At 36.4% G+C, this 21684-nt stretch overlaps 1 protein-coding gene across 2 annotated transcripts in view; it reads right to left on the reverse strand.

The window, feature by feature from the left end:
- Positions 1-21684, reverse strand: part of BTC (betacellulin) — a 51593-nt gene that overhangs the window by 19049 nt on the left and 10860 nt on the right. For both annotated transcript variants that reach the window (XM_030818445.1, XM_003265748.2), the window contains exon 2: positions 6180-6278. In XM_030818445.1, the coding sequence (XP_030674305.1) occupies positions 6180-6278 (99 nt within the window). The remainder of the gene's footprint in view (positions 1-6179; positions 6279-21684) is intronic.

Genomic DNA, 21684 nt, shown 5'->3' on the forward strand with positions numbered 1-21684 from the left:
ATTTATAAAAACATCAGGACTCGTGAGACTTATTCACTACTATGAGAACAGTATGGGGGAAATCGCCCCTATGAATCAATCATTTCCACTGGCCCTGCTGCCTTTGACACCTGGGGATGATTACAATTCAATGTGAGATTTGGGTGGGGACACAGTCAAACAATATCAGATGCAAAGGCACAAGAAAGCTATAATAAATTTTGGGGACTGAGAGGGGAAGGGTGGGGGTGGGGTGAGGGATAAAAGACTGCATAGTGGGTATAGTGTACACTGCTTGGGTGATGGGTGAACTAAAATCTTAGAAATCACCACTGAAGAACTTATCCATGCAACCAAAACCACCTGTACCCCCAAAACTATTTTTTAAATTTTACTTTAAGTTCTGGGATACATGTGCAGAATGTGCAGGTTTGTTACGCAGGTATACACTGCCATGGTGGTTTCTTGCATCTATCAACCAGTCATCTAGGTTTTAAGCCTCCCATGCATTAGTTATTTGTCCTAATGCTCTGCCTCTCCTTGCCACCCGCCCCTCAACAGGCCCTGGTGTGTGATGTTCCCCTCCCTGTGTCCATGTGTTCTTATTGCTCTTTTCCCACTTATGAGTGAGAATATGTGGTGTTTGGTTTTCTGTTACTGTGTTAGTTTTCTGAGAATAATGGCTTCCAGCTTCATCCATGTCCCTGCAAAGGACATGAACTCATTCTTTTTTATGGCTGCATAGTATTCCATGGTGTATATGTGCCACATTTTCTTTATCCAGTCTATCATTGATGGGCATTCCCCCAAAACTATTGAAATAAAAACTGTTTTAAAGAAAAGAAAACAGAGGAGCAACATCATCAAGATGACAGAATAGAAAGCCTTCAACTATCCTACCCTCCACAAACACACTGAGTCAACATTACAAAACATAAATTCTCTTGTAAGAAATTCAGAAAATAGTTGAGAAGCTCCTCTCCTCTAAGCAAAGGCAAAAGCAGCCACATTGAAGAAGGTAAAATAAACCTGAGACAGTCTCTCATCATTATCCCTACCCCTAACACAGCACCATATGATCAGAAGAAAAGTTCCCAGATCTCAAAACAAAGAGAGTTGGACTAGCACAAAGGCTTGAAGGGCCCCCAAATCCTCAACTAGACTGATTAATGAGTCTCTTCCTTCATAAGGCCAGTCTATGAAGACAGGAGAGGTAGCTGTTTTCTCTAATGCACAGACACCAACACAGCAAGTTAAGAAAAATGAAGGAACAGGTGAATATATTCTAAAGAAATAATAAAAAAACACTAATGAAATGAAGAGGTATAATTTATTTGACAGAGAATTTAAAATAACTATCATAAAGATGCTCAGTGAAGACAGGAGAACAATACGTGAACAAACTGAAATTTTCAACAAAGAAATGGAAAATATTTTTTTAAACCAAATATAAATTTTTAAGCTGCATAATTCAGTAACTAAGCTGGAAAATTCAGCAGATGGCTTCAACAGCAGACTATGTCAAGCAAAAGACAGGATCAGCAAACTTAAAGACAGGTAATTGGAAATTATACAATCATAGGAGCAAAAAGAATAAAAAGAATTTTAACAAGTGAAAAAGCTTAAAGGACTTATGAAACACCATAATACAGGCAGACCAATATACATCTGATAGTAGTCCAAGAGGGAAAATAGAAAGGGGCAGAAAGCTTATTCAAAAAAATAATGCCCCAAACTTACCAAATCTAAGGAAAGAAATGTGCATACATATTCAGAAGACCAACAAATTTCAAAAACATAAACCCAAAGAAATCTACACCAAGACACCTTACAATCAAATTGTCAAAAGTTCAAGATAAACAGACAATTTTGAGAGGAGCAAGATGAAAATTACTTTTCATGCACAAAGAAACCTCCATCACACTCAGTGGATTTCTCAGCAGAAACCTTGTAGGCCAGAAAGGACTAGGATGATATATAGTCATCCATCACTTAATGACAGGGATATGTTTGGAGAAATGCATTATTAGGCAGTTTTTTCATTGAGCAAACATCATAGAGTGTACCTACACAAACCTAGATAGTGTAGCCTATACACACCTTAGTTATATGGTATAGCTTATTTCTCTGAGGCTACGAACCTATACAGCATGTTACTGTACTGAATACTGTAGGCAATCATAACATAATAGTGAGTATTTTTGTATCTAAACATAGAAAAAGTACAGTAAAAATATGATATAAAAGTTTGCAACTAGTATATCTGTATAAGGCACTTACTATGAAAGGAACTTGGAAGACTAGAAGCTGCTCTAGGTAAGTCAGTGAGTGAGTGGTGAGTGAACATGATGACTTAGGACATTATCATAAACTACTGTAGACTTTATAAATGTTGTACTCTTAGGCTACAATACATTTGTATTATAAAAAAATTCTTTCTTCAATAACTAATTAACTTTAACTTACTGTAACATTTTTATTGTATAAATTTTTTAATTAATTTTTCCTTTGACTTGTAATAGCAGCTGAAAACACAAACACACTGTACAGTTCTACAAAAATATTTTCTTTGTATCTATTCTATAAGCTTTTTCTATTTTTTGTACTTTTAAAACTGATGTCACAGAAATAAAAAGGATTATATTAGACTACCATGAAAATTGAATAACGAAGAAGTAACAGATAAATTCCTAGAAACAAACAACCAATCGTGATGGAATCATAAAGAAACAGAAAATATGAACAGACCTATGACTGATAAGGAAATTGGCCATAATCTAAAACCTCCACAAATAAAGGCCCAGGCCCAGATGCCTCCACTAGTGAATTCTATCAAACATTTAAATACGTAATTCCAATCCTTCTTAAACTCTTTCAAAAAATTGAAGAGGACAAAACACTTCCAAACTCATTTTACAAAGCCAGCATTGCCCTGATACGAAAGTTAAACAAAGACATTATAAGAAAAGAAAACGACAGGGCAATGTCCTTAATTAATATAAACTCATTCATAATTCATTTTGACAAAATTCAACATCCTTTCATAATAACCTTTAACAAACTAGTAATAGAAGGAAATTACCCCAAAATAATAGGTCTTATATGTAAAGCCCTTAACTAACATAGTACTTAATGGTAAAAAATTAGAAAGCTTTTCCTCTAAAATCAGGAGCAAGACAAGAATGCCCAGTCTAACTGCTTCTATTCAACATAGTGCAGGAAGTTCTAACCAGAGCAATTAGGAAAAAATAAAATAAAAGGAATCTAAATTGGAAAAAAAGAAATAATTTTATCTCTGTTTGAAGATGACATGATCCTATACATAAAAAATTCTGAAGACTACACACACACACACACACACACAAGCTGTAAGATCTAATTCACAAATTCAGAAAAGTTGTAGGATACAAAATTAACATGAAAAACCAGTTGTATTTGTGTACACTAATCACGAACTATTCAAAAAGCAAAGTAAAAAAAAAAGAATAAAACACTTAGGAATAAACTTAACTAAAGAAATGAAAGACTTGCACACTGAAAACTATAAAATATTAATTAAAGAAATTAAAGAAGACAAAAAGGTATAAAAAGACATCCATTTTGTGGACTAAAAGATTTAATATTGTTAAAATGTCTATACTACCCAAAGTGATCTATAGATTGACTATCAAAATTCCAGTGACTTTTTTTTTACAGAAATGGAAAAACAAATTTAAAATTCAAAGGAAACCACAAAGGCCCCTGGATAGCCAAAACAATCCTGAGCAAGAACAAAGTTGGAGGTATCATTCTTCCTGGTTTTAAATCATATTAAAAAGCTACAGTAATTAAAACAGCATGGTACTGGTATAAAGACCAATAGAACAGAATAGACAGTCGAGCAATAAACCCATGAATATATGAACAACTGATCTTCAGCAAAGGTACTAACAATATGCAATGAGGAAAGGGTAATCTCTTAAATAAATGATGTTTGGAAACTGGATATCCACATGCAAAAGAATGAAATTGGACCTGCTTGTTATACAAAAATCAACTCAAAATGGACTGAAGACTTATATTTAAGACCTGAAACAGTAAAATTACTGCAAGAAAACATAACACTTCTTGACATTGGTCTTGGCAATGATTTCTTAGATGTGATACCAAAAGCACAGGTGACAAAAGCAAAATAAACAAGTGGGACTATGTCAAATGAGAAAGCTTCTTCACAGCAAAAGAAACAACAGAGTTTGGGCTGCGCAGAGATAAGGTTAGAAGTTATAATAGTGAAGAGAAATGGAAACTCAAATTCATTGTGATGGGTAAATTAGTACTGCTTTTCTCAAAGAAATTTAGCACTATACAAAACATATTGATTACACATATCCAAAATACATAAAGAACTCTCACAATTCAATAACAAGAAAAGAAATAACCTAATAAAAATCAAGATCTCAATGAGATATTTGTATTTCCATGTTTACTGTAGCATTGTTTCATAAAAGTCAAAAGGTGGAAGCAACCCAAGGGTCTACTGACAGATTAATGGATAAAGAAAGTACGGTACACACATAGAATATTATTCAGCCTTACAAAAGAGAAAAATACTGCCATTGTGACAACATAGATGAACCTGAAAGAAATTTTGCTAAGTGAAATAAGACAGTCACAGAAAGACAAATGTAATATGAATGCCTCTACTTATATGAGGCATCTAAAATGGCCAAATTTATAGAAGCAGATAGTAGTTGGTGGTTCCTGGAGGCTTGGGGAGTTGCTATTCAATGTGTACAAAGTTTCAGTTAGTGCAAGATTAATAAATTTGAAGAGATCTGCTAATCTATAGTTAACAATATTGTATTGTCCACTTTAAAATTTGTTAAAAGGGTAGATTTCATGTTAAATGTTCTTACTACAATAAAAATAAAATTAGAAAACACATTTAGGATGATGATGAGGAAGATTTTTGAACATTGTCTGTCATCAAATTATGGAATAATTTCCCAAGGGAAATGTGAAAAAATGCCATCATTGAAGACATTTGAAACCAGACTGAAGAAAAACACATGAACACATAAAGTTGGCCTTGTTCTTCTGCCTACATGGATGACAAGACCCAAACATGACCTAAGACACCATTAGATTCTACAGCCAATGAGCACCCTCTGACCACCCACTACTGTGAGGAATGAAAGGGGAAAATTGGGCTGGAACTGATGACTCACATCAGGAAGACTTGCTCAGTGTGTTCCTGGCTCTGTTACAACTTCCCACGGGTGCTAGGAAAGGAGCAGTTTGCACCAAGTCATCATACTCCCAGTTCATAGAAGTTTCCAGGGAATACAGGAGGCTCTCCTCTACTGCACCCCACTTTTTTAATTGGTCTGTGTTTTGTTTTTTTTTTTTCTAAGTCAGAAATAACCCCTGTAGAAGACCAGAACATACAATCTATACAGAACAAACATAACCTTAGACCAGGGGTCAGCAAACTGTAGTCCAAGGATCAGATGTGGCCCACGGCCTGTTTCTCTAACTAAAGTTTTATTGAAACAGTGCCAAGCCTATTCATCTGCATAGTGTCTATGACTGCTTTCACAGTACAGTGGCAGTGTTGAGTAGTTGTGACAAAGATATCATGACCCCCAAAGCCTAAAACTCTTACTAAGGCCTTTACTAAAACCCTTTACTAAGGCCAAATTCTGCCTTAGACTGATAAGTTTGAGAACACTAATTCAAGCATCTCCAAGGTAAAATATGTAAAATCCTTGCCTTCTTCCCTTCTTTTAACTATGAAATAGAAAAGAAAAAAAGAATTTAACTTTGTGTAGAATATGTCAGCTTTTCATGAATCCAGTCCAAGATACCACATGCTTGATGATCACATGAGTCTGGAGCATGCATCTGTGACCCAAAATATAGTGGCTGACTGGAGGCTCTAGAATCAGAAAGACCTGCATTTGAATTCCAGATTTGCTGTTTTCCAGCTGTATGACCTTTGGCAAGTTACTTAATCTTTGTAGGTTTTTCCTTGAAATAAAATAAAAAATATTATCTAGCTCAGAGGGCTCTTGTGAGTAGTGATGAATTACTGTATATAAAGCACTTAGCACAGTACCTGGTACCTTAATATGTGCTCAAATAATTACCTAGTATTATGAGTACTATTATTATCAGAAAATTAAAAGTCAGATTTGAATATAAAACTTGTTAAACTTTACCTGCACAGTTTTCCTCAGGGTCTCCACAGAGGAGGCCATTAGTTTCAGGACTTCTGGTGGAATTCCCATCTGCCACCACACAGTGGAGGATCACTAGACCTTCAAATTCAAAACAGAACCAAAACCAAACATGAAAATTTGCTTGTTGTGAAACAGTCTATCAAAGTCATCACCCATTTCACCCATTTATGAAAATAACAAGCCTATGGTTTCCATTTCCAAGTCATTCTCTCCCAGGAAGGGATACAGAGGCCAGCATGCTGCACATTTTCAGCTCATTGCTGAAGAATGAATTTTCAAGCCACCATCACTTACATCTAACTATGGATCTTAAGGAGGAAACTTGGCCATAGCTTGTGAAAGAGCCTTATAACAAAAGCAGAAGTAAGAGCAGCTGAATTCCCAGTCCCTGAGTGAATCTACTGATGAATTTCCAGGGAGAGTGAATGGTGAACCTCCACGACAAGCAAAGTGCCTTCTCCATTCCACACAGAGCCAGCGTTTCTCAGGTGTTGACAATTGAATGTACTTCTTTCTGGGGAGATATTTGATCCATGGGAATTCTTTAAAAATTTTAGTCTCCTCCAGCTAAGAATCTCTGTTTCTGAGAAGGACAGGCCACATGTTTTACGCGGGAGAGAAGAATGCCATGTTGTGGTTAGAATGGTTCAGAATAAGATGTGCAGTCCTTGTGTAGATACTGATTCAAACAAACCAACCAGAAAAGGTCACTTCTGAGATAATCAGGGAGATTTGCCACTGACTGGACACTAGATAATATTAAAAAATTGTTATAGATATTTTAAGGTATGATAATGATATTGTGGTTTAGGTTACAAAACAAGGTCTATATTGTGTGTGTGTGTGTGTGTGTGTGTGTGTGTGTGTGTAATTATGGATAAAATTGATGTATCTGAGGTTTGCTTTAAAATAATCCAACATGAGAAGGAGGATACGAAGAAGTGACGAAAAGGCATGGATGAAATAAGGTTGCCCACATATTGATAATTGCTGAAGCTGATGGTGGGTATATCAAGGTTCATTACGTTGTCCTCTTTAGTTTGTATATGTTTAAACATGTCCATAATAATAGGAGGAAAGAATAGAAAAAGAAAGAAGAGAGGAGGGAGGAAAGTCAAGGAAGAGAAAGATGGCTTAGGAATTAGCTGGTCTTGAGTTTAAGAGCTGTTTTTGCCAGATAAGTATGAAAAGCACTTAACACGGTGCTGGTATGTAATCAATGTGCAATAAAAATTACTTATTGTTATGCAACTGACAAGAATAAAATAGCCTGTCCATCAGTTGTATTGAAATGATTTCTAAACTTATGGAGGTTCTCCAATTCAATTTGGTTCAACAAACATTCATGGACATACAGGAACACACAGGTGAATAGGATGTGCTAGATCTCTAGATCCTCAAGTTGCCCCCAAGCTGTGGAGCCAATTAACCATAACACAAAGTGCTACTACTGTACCAGAAAGCAACAGTGGCTAGCAAGTTCAAAGGTCAAGAGTTTTCAAAAGTGTCTTTTGAAAGAGAGACTCTTTTTTACCTATCTAATTGGAACATGTTTTTAAAGAAAGAAATGTACCTAGCATGGGTAACAGTGAAGAGAAATGGAAACTCAAATCCACTGGTGATGGGTAAATTAGTACTGCTTTTCTTGAGAACAATTTAGCACTATACAAAACATAAAAGCAAATACACACACAATGTATAAGTCTTAAATTCAGTAATTACATGGCTAATGGTTTTTCCTAAGGAAATAATTCAGGATAAATAAAGATATTTAGCTGCAAAATGGCATGAGTTTAAAAGAATGTAGATTACCTAAATAACTGACAATAGAGGATTAATTAAGTACATTGAATGAATTCATGCAATAAAATACTATTCAGCCATTAAAAGATGATTTTCAAACATGAATAGAACATTTTGTGTTCTAAATAAAGCAGACCACAGAATAATAATATAGCGTGATCTGTTTGTGGGAGTATGTACTCATCTGTTTGTGTATGTGAGCGTAAGTGTGATAAGTGTAAAAACCTATCCATATAGCCAAAAGGTGAATAAGTAAATACAGAGTTGCTCACAATTTCCTTAAGGCAACATTTTTCTGAATTTTCCTTATTTGTACTTTCTAATCTTTCTAAAAGCACATTTTATCTGTTGCAACAAGAAAAAGGGAGTGACTCATATATTTCTTTTGTAAATTGCAATTTGGCTACCAAATTTCTAGATTATTTACACGTTTACTGCCAGCACCTGCCCTTTCCTTCACACTTAGAACAAATAGAAACAAACAATCATTTAGGTCTTCTGAAACACAGGAATTTTATATTACTCATCTTTGTAATCCTGGTGCCTAATACAGAATTTAATGAATATTCAACAAATGTTAAAAGACTGAATGAATCAATCTATAAACGAACAAGAAAAAAACTCTTTATATTCAAAAATCCCAGGAGCAATTTCTAGTGGAAAATAATAAAATATGTTTAATTAATTTCTAAAATCCCATCCATGGCTTTTCTTCATGGGCAGTAATAGGAGGCCTTAATCTCCTCTAATGGTGGGAACTAAAAAAGAAAAAATCTCCAAATCTCATAGAGATTCTGCATCTGCAACCTGAGGATGGTAGTATCTCCTTCTCGAGGTTATTGTAAAACTTAAGTTTATTTTTAAAAAGAGCACATGGCTTGGCACATGCTGTACAATTTGCAGTCCAGTTGCACACCTTCTCACTATCACTTATAATTTAACCCATTATTCTCCAATTCCACTCACAGAGGGAGTTCTAATTCCTTTGAAACCCTGCTGAGGCCTTCAAACATCCCCACAGGCTGGGGGCTATGGCCCAGGCTCCTTCTGCTAAGCCTTGTTTCACATGCTGGTGTCAGTTGGCAAAAGGAGGTTACTGTCCTCACAAGTGGAGGCAGAGCACTGGGGAGGAGGTATCCTCAGCCAAGCCAGCTCTCAAACCAAGCACAACATCGCTGCTTCTCTTCCTGCCTACCCCAGCAACCTACAGGTCACAGGTCGGTGGGTGTGAACCAAAGCGAGCCTGAAGAAGCATTTGCCTGGCTTGTACAGTTTTTAATAATTGAATCAAAGCAGTTCATATAAACCTGAATTTTCTTCTTCCATTGAAATAGTGGAAGGTCTGGCAAGACAGATCTGAAATGCTTTCCTAGCAACAACTGGCTGCAGCTAAGAAGCAGGTGACCCCTTTATGTGCCCCAGAACCCATGAGGCTTCCTGCACTTATTTATTTTAACTACTCAGGGCCTAACAGGTATTTGAGTTTGTGATCTGTAAAAAGAGACTCAGAAATCAGATAAATGCTCACAAAACTATCTACTAAACAATAAAGGCTGTTATAAAGAGAAAGGATACTCCTGTTCATTCATAATTCAATGAATATTAATTAAGCACGATGTATTTGACACTGGTGCAAGACTCAAGACACTAAAGGCTCTAAGATAACAGACACAGGTATTATGATTAACCTCAAGGAGATCACATTCTGGTAAGATAGACACAAACTTTTTTTTTTTTTTGAGACAGTCTCAATCTTTTGCCCAGGCTGGAGGGCGGTGGCACAATCTCGGCTCATTGCCGCCTCTGCCTCCCGGGTTCAAGTGATTCTCATGCCTCAGCCACCCAAGTAGCTGAGATTATAGTTGCCTGCCACCATGCCTGGCTAATTTTTGTATTTTTAGTAGAGATGGGGTTTCACTGTGTTGACCAGGCTGGTCTTGAACTCCTGACCTCAAGTGATACACTCATCTCAGCCTCCCAAAGTGCTAGGATTACAGGCATGAGCCACCAAGCCCGGCCTGACACACAGATCTTTAAGGTGCAGTATAGTATGTACAACAACAATGATAATGCAGAAGTAATAGGATAGAGCATCAACTCTGCCTAGTGGCAAAGACTTCATGGAGAAATTGAGATTTGCCATGAGTTCTTAATGAGGAATAAATGATTTTTAAAAGCATCAGTTAATAACTTTTACAAAAAAACAAAAAATGTGTAAGCACGATAACAATCATAATGTGTTAATTGTTTCAGCAGTGGATAATATTTATATGGTTATAATAATATCAATATTGATAATTTAACAAAATATGTTCATAAACTGAGGGCCAGTAATTAGCCCACATACACCATATGGGATAACTGTTCGTGACTAATCAGTGTGTGCTGTGCCAGCTCTTGAATGTTTTGAGTACTGGTCTTGGAATTATGAGAGAAGATAAGGTCAGCAGATAAAGTCTAAGCCTGACAAGTCAAGAAGTAGCATTATAAGGAAATTATTGCAGTAAACATCTGAATACCAGAAGAAACATCAAAAAGAGTCAAAAGTGATTGGTAGAGAGGCAGGAAAGTGTGGTGCAAAGATCTGCTATTTACTATTATAAACCTTTAAGTACTACCTGGTTTTTTATCACTTTATTAAAAATATAACTGATTTTTAAGAAAAGGATAAAGTCGTAGTTAACTAGGACATTCTTAAAAAAAAAAAAAAGGAACAACTTGTAATAAGTACAAGTAATAACTTGTTAAAAGACATGGCATGAAACAGCACAACTTTTCCTGTTTGTTTGGAGGGTGGGTGGGGATTGTGATGGAAGAGGAGGCTGGCAAGCAAGTAGGCAACAAAAGGTCTAAATGTTGATTAGTTGGGATTCTGTTATGCAGCTAAGTTGAGACCACCAAACAGTTTTAAGTGAGAAGCAACATAATCATCTTTTTTTTTTCCATTTTGAAAAGGCTACTTTAGTATCAGCATGGGTGATTCAGACACACCTAAACCAAGATGGTAGCACCGGGTATGCAGAAAAAAGAAAGGCCTATGAGGCATAGCCACAAATCAAATATGAAAGACTTGGTGACTAGAAGTGAAAAAAAGGAATCTGGGATGACCCCAGAGTTTGCCACTTGGATAATGGTCTGGATTGTGGTACCAATCACAAAGATACAAGGTATACAGAAGGGAAACAGGTTGAGCATAGAGAGGAATTCGGTTTGGGTCACCGAGTTTGAGATGACTGTGGCTCATCTAGAAGACAGTAGATGAGGTATAGATCCAGAACTTTGGAGCAAAGCCAAGCTACAGGTTCTATTTTGGGGAATCATGGAAAATAAACTGGAATTTAATTCCATGAGAATAGACTCCTCAAAAAAAGGCAGTGTGAAAAGAAAAGGCTGATTAAGGGCAGAATTCTGAAAATCCAGTGAAATAAGAACGTTTAAAGGAACGTACATTATTAAAATAATCATCTTTATCAGGGAAAGCATGAATTGTATTTTAAAGAAGATGAAGGAAAATATGATACTCAGCTGTAGAAAACACAGTAAGATTTCCACTCAAAAAGATCACAGGTTATGTTAAAATTTAGAAGTAGTAAAAACGAAAAGTATTAAAATTTCCCACCAACTAACTCTCAGCTCCCAGAAATCATCCCCTGGGAAAGTTCATCAAACCCGTATTTAAAATTTCAGTACAGAAATTTCAAACTCTTCCAAAATATGCCATTTCAAGGAGATCATTCATCAATTCTTTCAATCATGATCATTCATTCATTCAAAAAAATTAACCACCTACTTCTAAAGCTCCATAAATGCTTCTTTATATTGAGCTGGTTTTTGCCTTCCTGTTATTTTACTCTGCTCCTTGGAATCACCTAAAATAAGCCTAAGCTCTCTTTTCCTTGACAGATTCTCATATATTTGAAGCCAGCTATCAAGTCTTCCTGAAAGAATTTCACTTCTTTAGGCTAAACATCCCGGTTCCTTCAATCACATTTTATGGTATCATCAAGACCCCTCATAAGCCTTGTCGTCCTGTTCTAAATGCAAAGTCATAATAAAGTGCCATCCCACATGGTCTGGCAAAGACAGAATAAAGTGGGGCTTTCAGGCTCTACACTGGGAGCTCCCCGTAGCATATCAGCCCTTTTTGCCTATCACATTAATAATGGGGTTTTATTCTCCTTGCCATAAAATGAAGCTCCTCTATTTTTTATACTGCTGGAAAGCAATGTATTTATAGTTTCTTTTTTTCATTGCTCTAGTTCCGTTTTGTTGCATTTTTTTTTTTTTTACCTTAAGAAAATGGTTTTTACCCTTTTTCCTTTTAAATGTTTTTTGGGTCAGATTTCACCTATCATTCAAATATTTCACCATCTTTTCGTTGTCTGATCCTTTCATTCAACCTATTGTCCACACCTCCCTGCTTTGCATGACCTGAAGTATTTCTCAGGTGCATTAAAGCAATAAAAACAAAATAAAATAATGTTAACTGCATTTGCTAAGTGACTAGAAATTAGTCCCTATTGCTGGGGATAGTTTTAAAATATCAACTCCACTCATAAAATTAAAGACAAAAGGAAAAGAAATCCAATTCTACTTCAGTGAATCAAGGCTGTATTTGCTTTTATGCATTTTGAGATTCTCAAGTTAAATATTATAGAATGTATTAAAAGTATTATCCCCATCAGTCAGCATGGGGAATGAAGTCAGTGTAAACAATACGAGCATTCAAAAAGAGGCAGCCTGACAAGGAGCATGACATGCCGTCTCAAAGTCACTGCTAATGCTGAGGTAAGTAGTACACCAGCTGGGTCAACTATTTAAAAAGATCATATATGACCAACTTAAACAGTCATGTACGTTGTATTTGCCTCATCTCTGAGCTGAATTTTCCATTTTTAGAGCCAAGTGCATTTTGCATTTTAAAAATAAATATAATATCACAAAATGTCCATTCATTTATATTCTGATGATTTAGGACATCTTCCTAGATATACTCCAAACTTCTACTTATGTATACTAAATCCAGTGATTCCTTGCCATATCATATCATTGAAGATCAGAATCACATTCCATGTCTCATTAGAAAATCCAGCTTTAAGTCAAAGAAGAATTTATCAACCTATGAACATAAGCAGAAATTAGAAGAATATTTCATAGTCACACCTCTATAATTTTATTTATATTAAAGAGCAGCAGTGCAGAGTAATGGAGAAAAGGCAGCTTTAGGGTCAAATGGAGCTGTTTTTGAATCATAGATCTACCTTTTAAGCACGAGATTTATAATTAAGATTGAGTTTCTCAACCACTGCGCCTCAGGGTCCTCTTCTGTAAACTGAGGCTCATAATACCTAACTTACATACCCATGGTAAAAATGTAGCTGTGTGCTAAAAAGAAGGTGGAGGGTAGAAATTATGAGTTTTTAACTTAGGTAATGCCTTGCATAGGGTAAGCACTCAAAAAATAGTAGCTGTAAGTGACCAGAAGTAAAAGAACAAAAATTTAAACTACCCTGGTAAAAATCTAGATTCTCAGCCTCATAAGTGGATACTGACAAATTTCTACATTTATGGTATGATTTCACTGTGTATAAAATATGTTTCTGACATAAACTACGAAAGATGAATACACATATATATGCATACCTTCTACAGTATGCTTTTTTGTATGTACTTAATGAGACAAAACTATATTTTGGCCTCTGCATGTTCCTTCTTTCTAATTTTTGAAAGAAATTTGAAGTTAATATGCCTCAGCTAACTAATAGAAATATGGCATCTTCTACATGCATAGTCCTTTGTATTTTCAGCAGAGTTCTGCCAGTGACTCAGCATACCATTTATGTCAGTTGGGATTACTGATTCAGTTGGTTGGCTAAATGATTCAATAATACAAATATAGCTGATAAAGTCAGATCATAGACAGTAATAACTAAAAATCAAGTGAATTATAAATCATATCTCTAATTTTTAAAAAATAAAGTTAAAGTTTTTAAGTTTAAATCAACACTAGGAGTAAAAGCAATAAGCATTTGGGGAACTTTCTTATTACATCTTCACTGTCAGGAAGAAAACAGAATCTTAAAATGCATACTATATACGGAGTAATTTCCAAGTCCAAAAAGAGACTCTATCTAACGTGGAGTTTGAAAAAAAAATAGGGAGTGAAAATAATGTTTATAACACTGGGTTTGTGGTTAGCTGAGATGAAAACTGTGAAGTGGGTGAAATGTGACAGTGTTCTTCTCCTTTTTTGTTAATTCCTTTTCTATCTTTTCTTCTTCTTGTGTTTTGCCCTCCTTTAAACCATTGTCCTCATTCTGCTTTAACATGGCCCCAAGAAGAACGTAATTCTTGAACAGATTTTACTTTCTAAATATATTTGCTTTCAAAGCAGACCTTCAAGGAGAGAAATTATTTAACTCAAAAGAAACACTCTGAAATCTAGAGTGCCTCAACCTGGGTTTCCTAGAAAGCAGAACCTAATATACAGACTAAGGGATTACCACTTTACTTGAGAGTTACAAGCTTGGGGTAGTGAGAATAAGGAAGAAAGGAAATGAAGCAAAGAAAGGGACAAAACAATAAAATGTGTGCACCTATCATGCAGTGTGTAGTTCCAAAGTGAGATTCAGAGAAACACAGAAATTTGCTCAGACAGCATGTTCACTAGTATGTCGGCCACATGAATGGTTCAAGAAAAGACTCATATCTTGAAGCAGTCCACTGGAAAAAAAAATGAAAGGAGGAAGAATGTATCAGACCCAATCACTTTCATCACCAATTTCCCAGTGGACAAAATTCACCCCACTGAGTATTAACTCCCTCAGTTCTGACCCCTTGGTGACTGAGAGGCCAGAACTCATGCCCTGGGACATGGTGTTTTATCCAAGTCTCAAAGTGGAGCAACCTGGCATGGGGAGAAGCTGACCAAGAGGCAGTGAAGGTGGTTGAAAGACTCTTAGGAGGTGCACAGTATTTGTGTCCCAACACAGTGAGCAATTTGGGCATCAGGACATCTCCTGGGGAACAATTTTCCAGGACAAAGAGGGATTTTCCAAGTTTTCTTAAATCACATCATCTGGAGAACTGCCTATTCTCTAAAACTGGAACACAGGCTTCTGGGTTTTCAGGGCCAGTATGGGAAGCAGAGACAGGAGCAAAGAAAAAAAGAAGAGGGTCTTTACAAATAGTGTATGTTCATTCAAATTCAGAAAAATAAAATAGGAACTCCTTCTTCCTCCAATGTAAAACTCTATTCCGAATGGTAGAAATAATATCTTGGTGTTTAGGAAAGGCCAAAAGTGATTGATAATACGATTTTTAACTCATAAAAGTACTTCACAACCTTATATTTTCAAAGCCCAGAAGGGAAAGTAATTTAACAACCTGTCATATACAAACTAATTCAGGTATCTGAAAACTGTCAACATGACAATGCCTTTGCCAGTAAATCAACCGTTTTTTTACTATTACCATTATGAAATCTGTGACAAATTGATTGAATGACTAAATTTAATCTCCAAAATAACCTGAAGCTAGTTTCTCAGAAATCATCAGTTGTCAAAACTTGACTTTTTGATTCCCATTCCTTTATAATAAGGCCAAACCAGGCAGTCAGACATTGTGACAATTTGAATGAAAAGTTTTGGGCTCACTGAATTTCCATAGTAGTTCAAAGAGAGGAGGTGAAGGAACCAAGGAAAAAGGACAATTTGTTTTCAAGGAGGATTATCCAAGTGCAAAGTGAGGTGAAACTGTGACATTGGTTTCTGGATCTAGTGATAACATGGTCTCTGACCCATGAGGAAACAGTCATCAAACTTTAATAATGGTAAAGAAAAGAACATAAGATTTCAGAGTAGATGCTCATCCAACCTGAAAAAGCCCCAGAACTTAAACCCTTTAAATGAGTTAGAGTAAGCCAACCCAACTTAGCATCGAATTTGTTATCATCTTTATCAATAAAACCATTTGCAGAGACTAGGAATATAAAGAAAGCAAGATTAGGCAGAATATTTTAGGTATCAGGTATTTAGGATATAAATTATATTGGAATTCCAAAAAGTGGCAATGTGTTAAGGCTGGAGAAATCAAAAAGTTTCACAGAAGAACTTAGAAACTGAGGACCAAAGGAAATGACATAGAAATGAGCTTGGTGTCTTTGGGAGAGAATGAGTAAAGCTGTTCAGCTGGAGTGACGAATTATACAAAAAAGTATTAAGAAACAATGGCCTTCTTGATGTGTTTGGTGTGACTATGAAATAATTCAATTGATTTCATTGTGTGGCCTATGAAAAGAAGACTCACTAAGAAATAGTCACAAAACATATTGCGAGTTGAAGCTTCTCAATGCCTGCCCACCACATCCTGAAAGACAGATTCCCAATTAAGAATCTGACTAGTATAGAAAACCACTCACTAAGTATTTAATAGTGAAGACAACTGTTGTGTGGAAATCACTAAGAATGAGGTGTGTATTCTTTGTCATGTTTCTGCAAAGGCAAATGGAAGTGAAGTTTATTGTTTTGTGTGTAGTCTCATCTCACATCTCAACCACACTTACAATCACTCTTCTGACCCTCCATTACATGATGATTGTCATTTACCTAAAAATGAGCAGGGATTTTCCTCGCAGAAGTCTTCTATCACAGGATGGCAATGTTACAAATAAATATCTCCCAATGTAACAATATTTGAAATTTTCGTCAATGTCATTTACCTATTGTAGTTGTGTTTTATTTTTCCCCTTCATAGTAAGATATCAGTCTGTCATCATTATTTTAATAGATGGTAAAATATGAAATATGCGATGTCTTTAATGCAAAAACTAAGCCTGGGGCATAGGATTGGTGCTATATTCCAAGATGAGGACCATAAGAGAACACAGTTACTGAATTCAGTTTTGGGGGAAAAACTCAATTGTCTTTTTAAAAATTCTTCATTATTGGTTTCCCAGGTTCCAAGTGGCCTGCGTCTTCTGTCCTTCCCAGGGAAGTCTACTGAGAGTTTCTTGTTTTGAAATTCTATCTTTCAACCTCAAAAACATTGCCAAAGTGCAGTAATATCATCCTGTACTCATAAGAACATAAGAAAACTTGATGGTCATAGCCCACTCCCTACCCACCTTAAGAATCACCTTTACACAACTCCATTTATGTACCATCCAGACCACATGTGTGTACAGGCAGGGGAAGCTCACCACATCCCAAGGCAGCTGGCTCCACTTTTTTCAAAGCTCCATTTGGGAAAAAAATTCTTCCAAATGAAAGTAAGTGCTGCCTTCCTGGAATTTTAGTTCACTAATGTAAGCTGTGTTCTCTGAACTACACAGGGGAAACCTTGGTTAAAATGACTTTTCACATATTTGAAGTTGACTCTCATAAGCCAAGTATTGTCTCTTTTCCATCCATAACCCCAATTTCTATTCTCTCAGTCACATGTGTGTGTGTGTGTGGCTTCAGTTACCAACAATCTCTTGTCCCTTGTCTTTCAAAAGCACCAATAATTTCCTCATAGCTCACTCAAGCGTGGCCTCTTCTTTAGCCTCATCCTCCTTCACATCCACATTAGATGTTGATTTTTCCAAATTGACAGTCAATGGTTGACTTTTCCAAATCTTCCATCTAAAATCCACCCCCATTGTTGGCTTCCTGACTTATTCTCTCCTTTTTACTCAACTTTGCCGGCTCTTTTTCTGACTCCCACACCATAAATATGTGTGCCGCAAATAATCTACCTGTCTTTTTTTTTCACTTTTTTTGTCATGGTAAAATACATATAACAAAAAATTTATTATCCTAACCTTTTTTAAGGTAGCATTAAATACATCCACATTGTGCAACCATCACCACCATGCATCTCCAGAATTCTTCTCATCTTGCAAAACTAAAACTCTATACCCATTAAACAATAACTCCCTACTTGCCCCTCCTCCCAGCCCCCATTCTGCTTTCCATCTCTATGACTTTGTCTCAGTCATAGACATGACCAAAAAAGTCAAAGTCATTTTCTTTTTTGTAATGTCACATAGTCTCACGAAACATCCATGGAATCAATATTTGATCAAACATTTACTGAGGATTTATTGCATGCCAGGCACTATGCTAGACCCTGAAATTATAATCAGTGAAATGATTCAGGTATATTTCCAGCCCTATTTTCTTTTTTTGTTTTTCATTTTAAATTCAGGGGTACATGTGCAGGATATGCAGGTTTGTTACATAGGTAAACATGTACCATAGTGGTTTGCTACACACATCATCCCATCACCTAGGTATTAAGCTCGACGTCCATTAGCTATTCTTCCCTATCCCCCAACAGGCCCCAGTGTGTGTTGTTACCCACTATGTGTCCATGTGTTCACATCATTCAGCTCCCACTTATAAGTGAGAACAATGGTGTTTGGTTTTCTTTTCCTGCATTAGTTTGCTGAAGATAATGGCTTCCAACTTTTTCATGTCTACGCAAAGGACATGATCTCATTTCTTTTTATGGCTGCATAATATTCCATGGTGTATATGTACCACATTTTATTTATCCAGTCTATCATCGATGGGCATTTAGGCTGATTTCATATCTTTGCTATTGTGAATACTGATGCACAGAACATATGCATGCATGTATCTTTATAGTAGAATAATTTATATTCCTTTGGGTATATACCCAGTAATGGGATTACTGGGTTAAATCGTAATTCTGCCTCTAGGTCTTTGAGGGATAGCCACACTGTCTTCCACAATGGTTAAACTAGTTTACACCCCCACCAACAGTGTAAAAGCATTCCCTTTTCTCTACAACTCCACCAGCATCTGTAGTTTTTTGACTTCTTAATAATAGCCAATCTAACTGGTGTGAAAATGGTATCTCATTGTGGTTTTGATTCTCATTTCTCTAATGATCAGTGATGTTGAGCTCTTTTTCATGTGTTTCTTGGCCACGTGTATGTCTTTTGAGAAGTGCCTGTTCATGTCTTTTGCCTATCTTTTAATGGGGTTGTTTGTTTTCTTCTTGTAAATTTGCTTAAGTTCCTTGTAGATTCTGGATATTAGCCCTTTGTCAGATTGATAGATTGCAAAATTTTTCTCCCATTCTGCAGGTTGTCTGTTCAGCCTGATAATAGTTTCTATTGCTGTGCAGAAGCTCTTTAGTTTAATTAGATACAATTTGTCAATTTTTGCTTTTGTTGCAATTGCTTTTGGTGTTTTTGTCATGAAATCTTTGTCCATGCCAATGTCCTGAATGGTATTGCCTAGGTTTTCTTCTAGGGTTTTTATAGTTTTGGGTTTCACATTTAAGTATTTAATCCATCTTGAGTTATTTTTTGTATATAGTGTAAAGAAGGGGTCCAGTTTCAATTTTCTGCATATGACTAGCCAGTTCTCCCAGCACCATTTATTGAATAAGGAATCTTTTCCCCATTGCTTGTTTTTGTCAGGTTTGTTAAGGATCAGATGGTTGTATCTGTGCAGTCTTATCTCTGAGCTCCCTATTCTCTTCTATTGGTCTATATGTCTGTTCTTGTGCCAGTACCATACTGTTTTGATTACTGTAGCCTTGCAGTATAGTTTGAAGTTGGGTAGAATGATGCCTCCAGCCTTGTACTTTTTGTTTAGGAATGTCTTGGGGCTATTCAGCTTTTTTTTTTTTTTGGTACCATATGAATTTTAAAATAGTTTTTTCTAATTCTGTGAACAATGTCAATGGTAGTTTAATGGGAATAGCATTGAATCTATAAATTACGCTGGGCAGCATGACCATTGTCATGATATTGATTCTTCCTGTCCATGAGAATGGAATGTTTTCCCATTTGTTTGTGTCCTCTCTGATTTCTTTGAGCAGTGGTTTGTAGTTTGCCCTGAAGAGGTCCTTCACTTCCCATGTTAGCTATATTTCTAGGTATTTTACTCTTTTTGTAGCAATTACGAATGGGAGTTCATTCCTGATTTGGCTCCTGGCTTGACTGTTGTTGGTGTATAAGAATGCTATGGATTAGGCTGGTGTGGTGGCTCACTCCTGTAATCCCTGCACTTTGGGAGGCCAAGGCAGATGGATCATTTGAGGTCAGGAGTTTGAGACCAGCCTGACCAACATGATGAAACCCTGTCTCTACTAAAATACAAAAATTAGCTGGGTATGGTGGTGGGCACCTATAATCCCAGCTACTCTGGAGGCTGAGGCAGGAGAATTGCTGGAACCTCGGAGGCAGAGGTTGCAGTGAGCTGAGATAGTGCCACTGCACTCCAGGCTGGTTGACAGGGAGAGATTCTCTCTCAGAAAAAGAAAAGAGAGAGAGAATGCTAATGATTTTTGCACATTGATTTTGTAACCTGAGCCTGCTGAAGTTGCTTATCTGCATAATAAGCTTTTGGGCTGAGACGATGGGGTTTTCTACATATAGGATCCTGTCATCTGCAAACAAAGATAATTCAACTTTTTCTCTTCCTACTTGCATACTCTTTATTTCTTTCTCTATCCTGGCCAGAGACAATGGGATTTTCTACATATAGGATCCTGTCATCTGCAAACAAAGATAATTCAACTTCCTCTCTTCCTACTTGCATACTCTTTATTTCTTTCTCTTTCCTGGCCAGAACATTCAAAACTGTGTTGAGCAGGAGTGGTGAGAGATGGCATCCTTGTCTTGTGCTGCTTTTTGAGGGGAATGCTTGCAGCTTTTGCCCATTCAGTATGATACTGGCTGTGGGTTTGTCATATATGGCTCTTACTGTTTTGACATATGTTCTTTCAATACCTAGTTTATTGAGAGTTTTTAACACGAAGGGATGTTGAATTTTATCAAAGGCCTTTTCTGCATCTATTGAGATAATCATGTGGTTTTTGTCTTTAGTTCTGTTTATATGATGAATCGCATTTATTGATTTGCATATGTTGAACCAACCTTGCATCCCAGAGATGAAGCCAATTTGGTCATGGTGGATAAGCTTTTTGATATGCTGCTGGATTTGGTTTGCCAGTATTTTGTTGATTTTTGCGTCAATGTTCATCAAGGATATTGGCCTGAATTTTTACTTTTTGGTTTTTGTATCTCTGCCGGGTTTTGGTATCAGGATGATGCTGGCCTCATAGAATGAGCTAGGCAGTAATCCCTCCTTTTTAATTTTCTGGAATAGTTTCAGCTGAAATGTTACCAAGCCTTCTTTGCTCCTCTGGTAGAATTCAGCCATGAATCTGTCAGGTCCTGGGCTTTTTTTTTGGTTGGTAGGCTATTTATTACTGCTTCAATTTCAGAACTCATTATTGGTCTGTTCAGGGATTTAATTTCTTCCTGAGTTACTCTTGGGAAGGTGTATGTGTCCAGGAATTTATCCGTTTATCTTACATTTTCTAGTTTATGTTAATAGAGGTGTTTATATTATTCTCTGATGTTTGTTTGTATTTCTGTGGGTCAGTGGTGATATCCCCCTTACCATTTCTGTTGTGTTTTTTGATTCTTCTCTCTTTTCTTCTTTATTAGTCTAGCTAGCTATTTTATTAATTTTTTCAAAACACCAGTTCCTGGATTTATTGACTTCTTGAAGGGTTTTGCACGTCTCTATTTCCTTCAGCTCAGCTCTGATCTTGGTATTTTTTTTTTGTCTTCTGCTAGCTTTGGGGTTTGTTTGCTCTTGGTTCTCTAGTTCTTTTAGTTGTAATGTAAGGTTGTTACCTTGAGATCTTTCTA

Source organism: Nomascus leucogenys, chromosome 9 (genome assembly GCF_006542625.1).
Source record: "Nomascus leucogenys isolate Asia chromosome 9, Asia_NLE_v1, whole genome shotgun sequence".
Classification (NCBI taxonomy): domain Eukaryota; kingdom Metazoa; phylum Chordata; class Mammalia; order Primates; family Hylobatidae; genus Nomascus; species Nomascus leucogenys.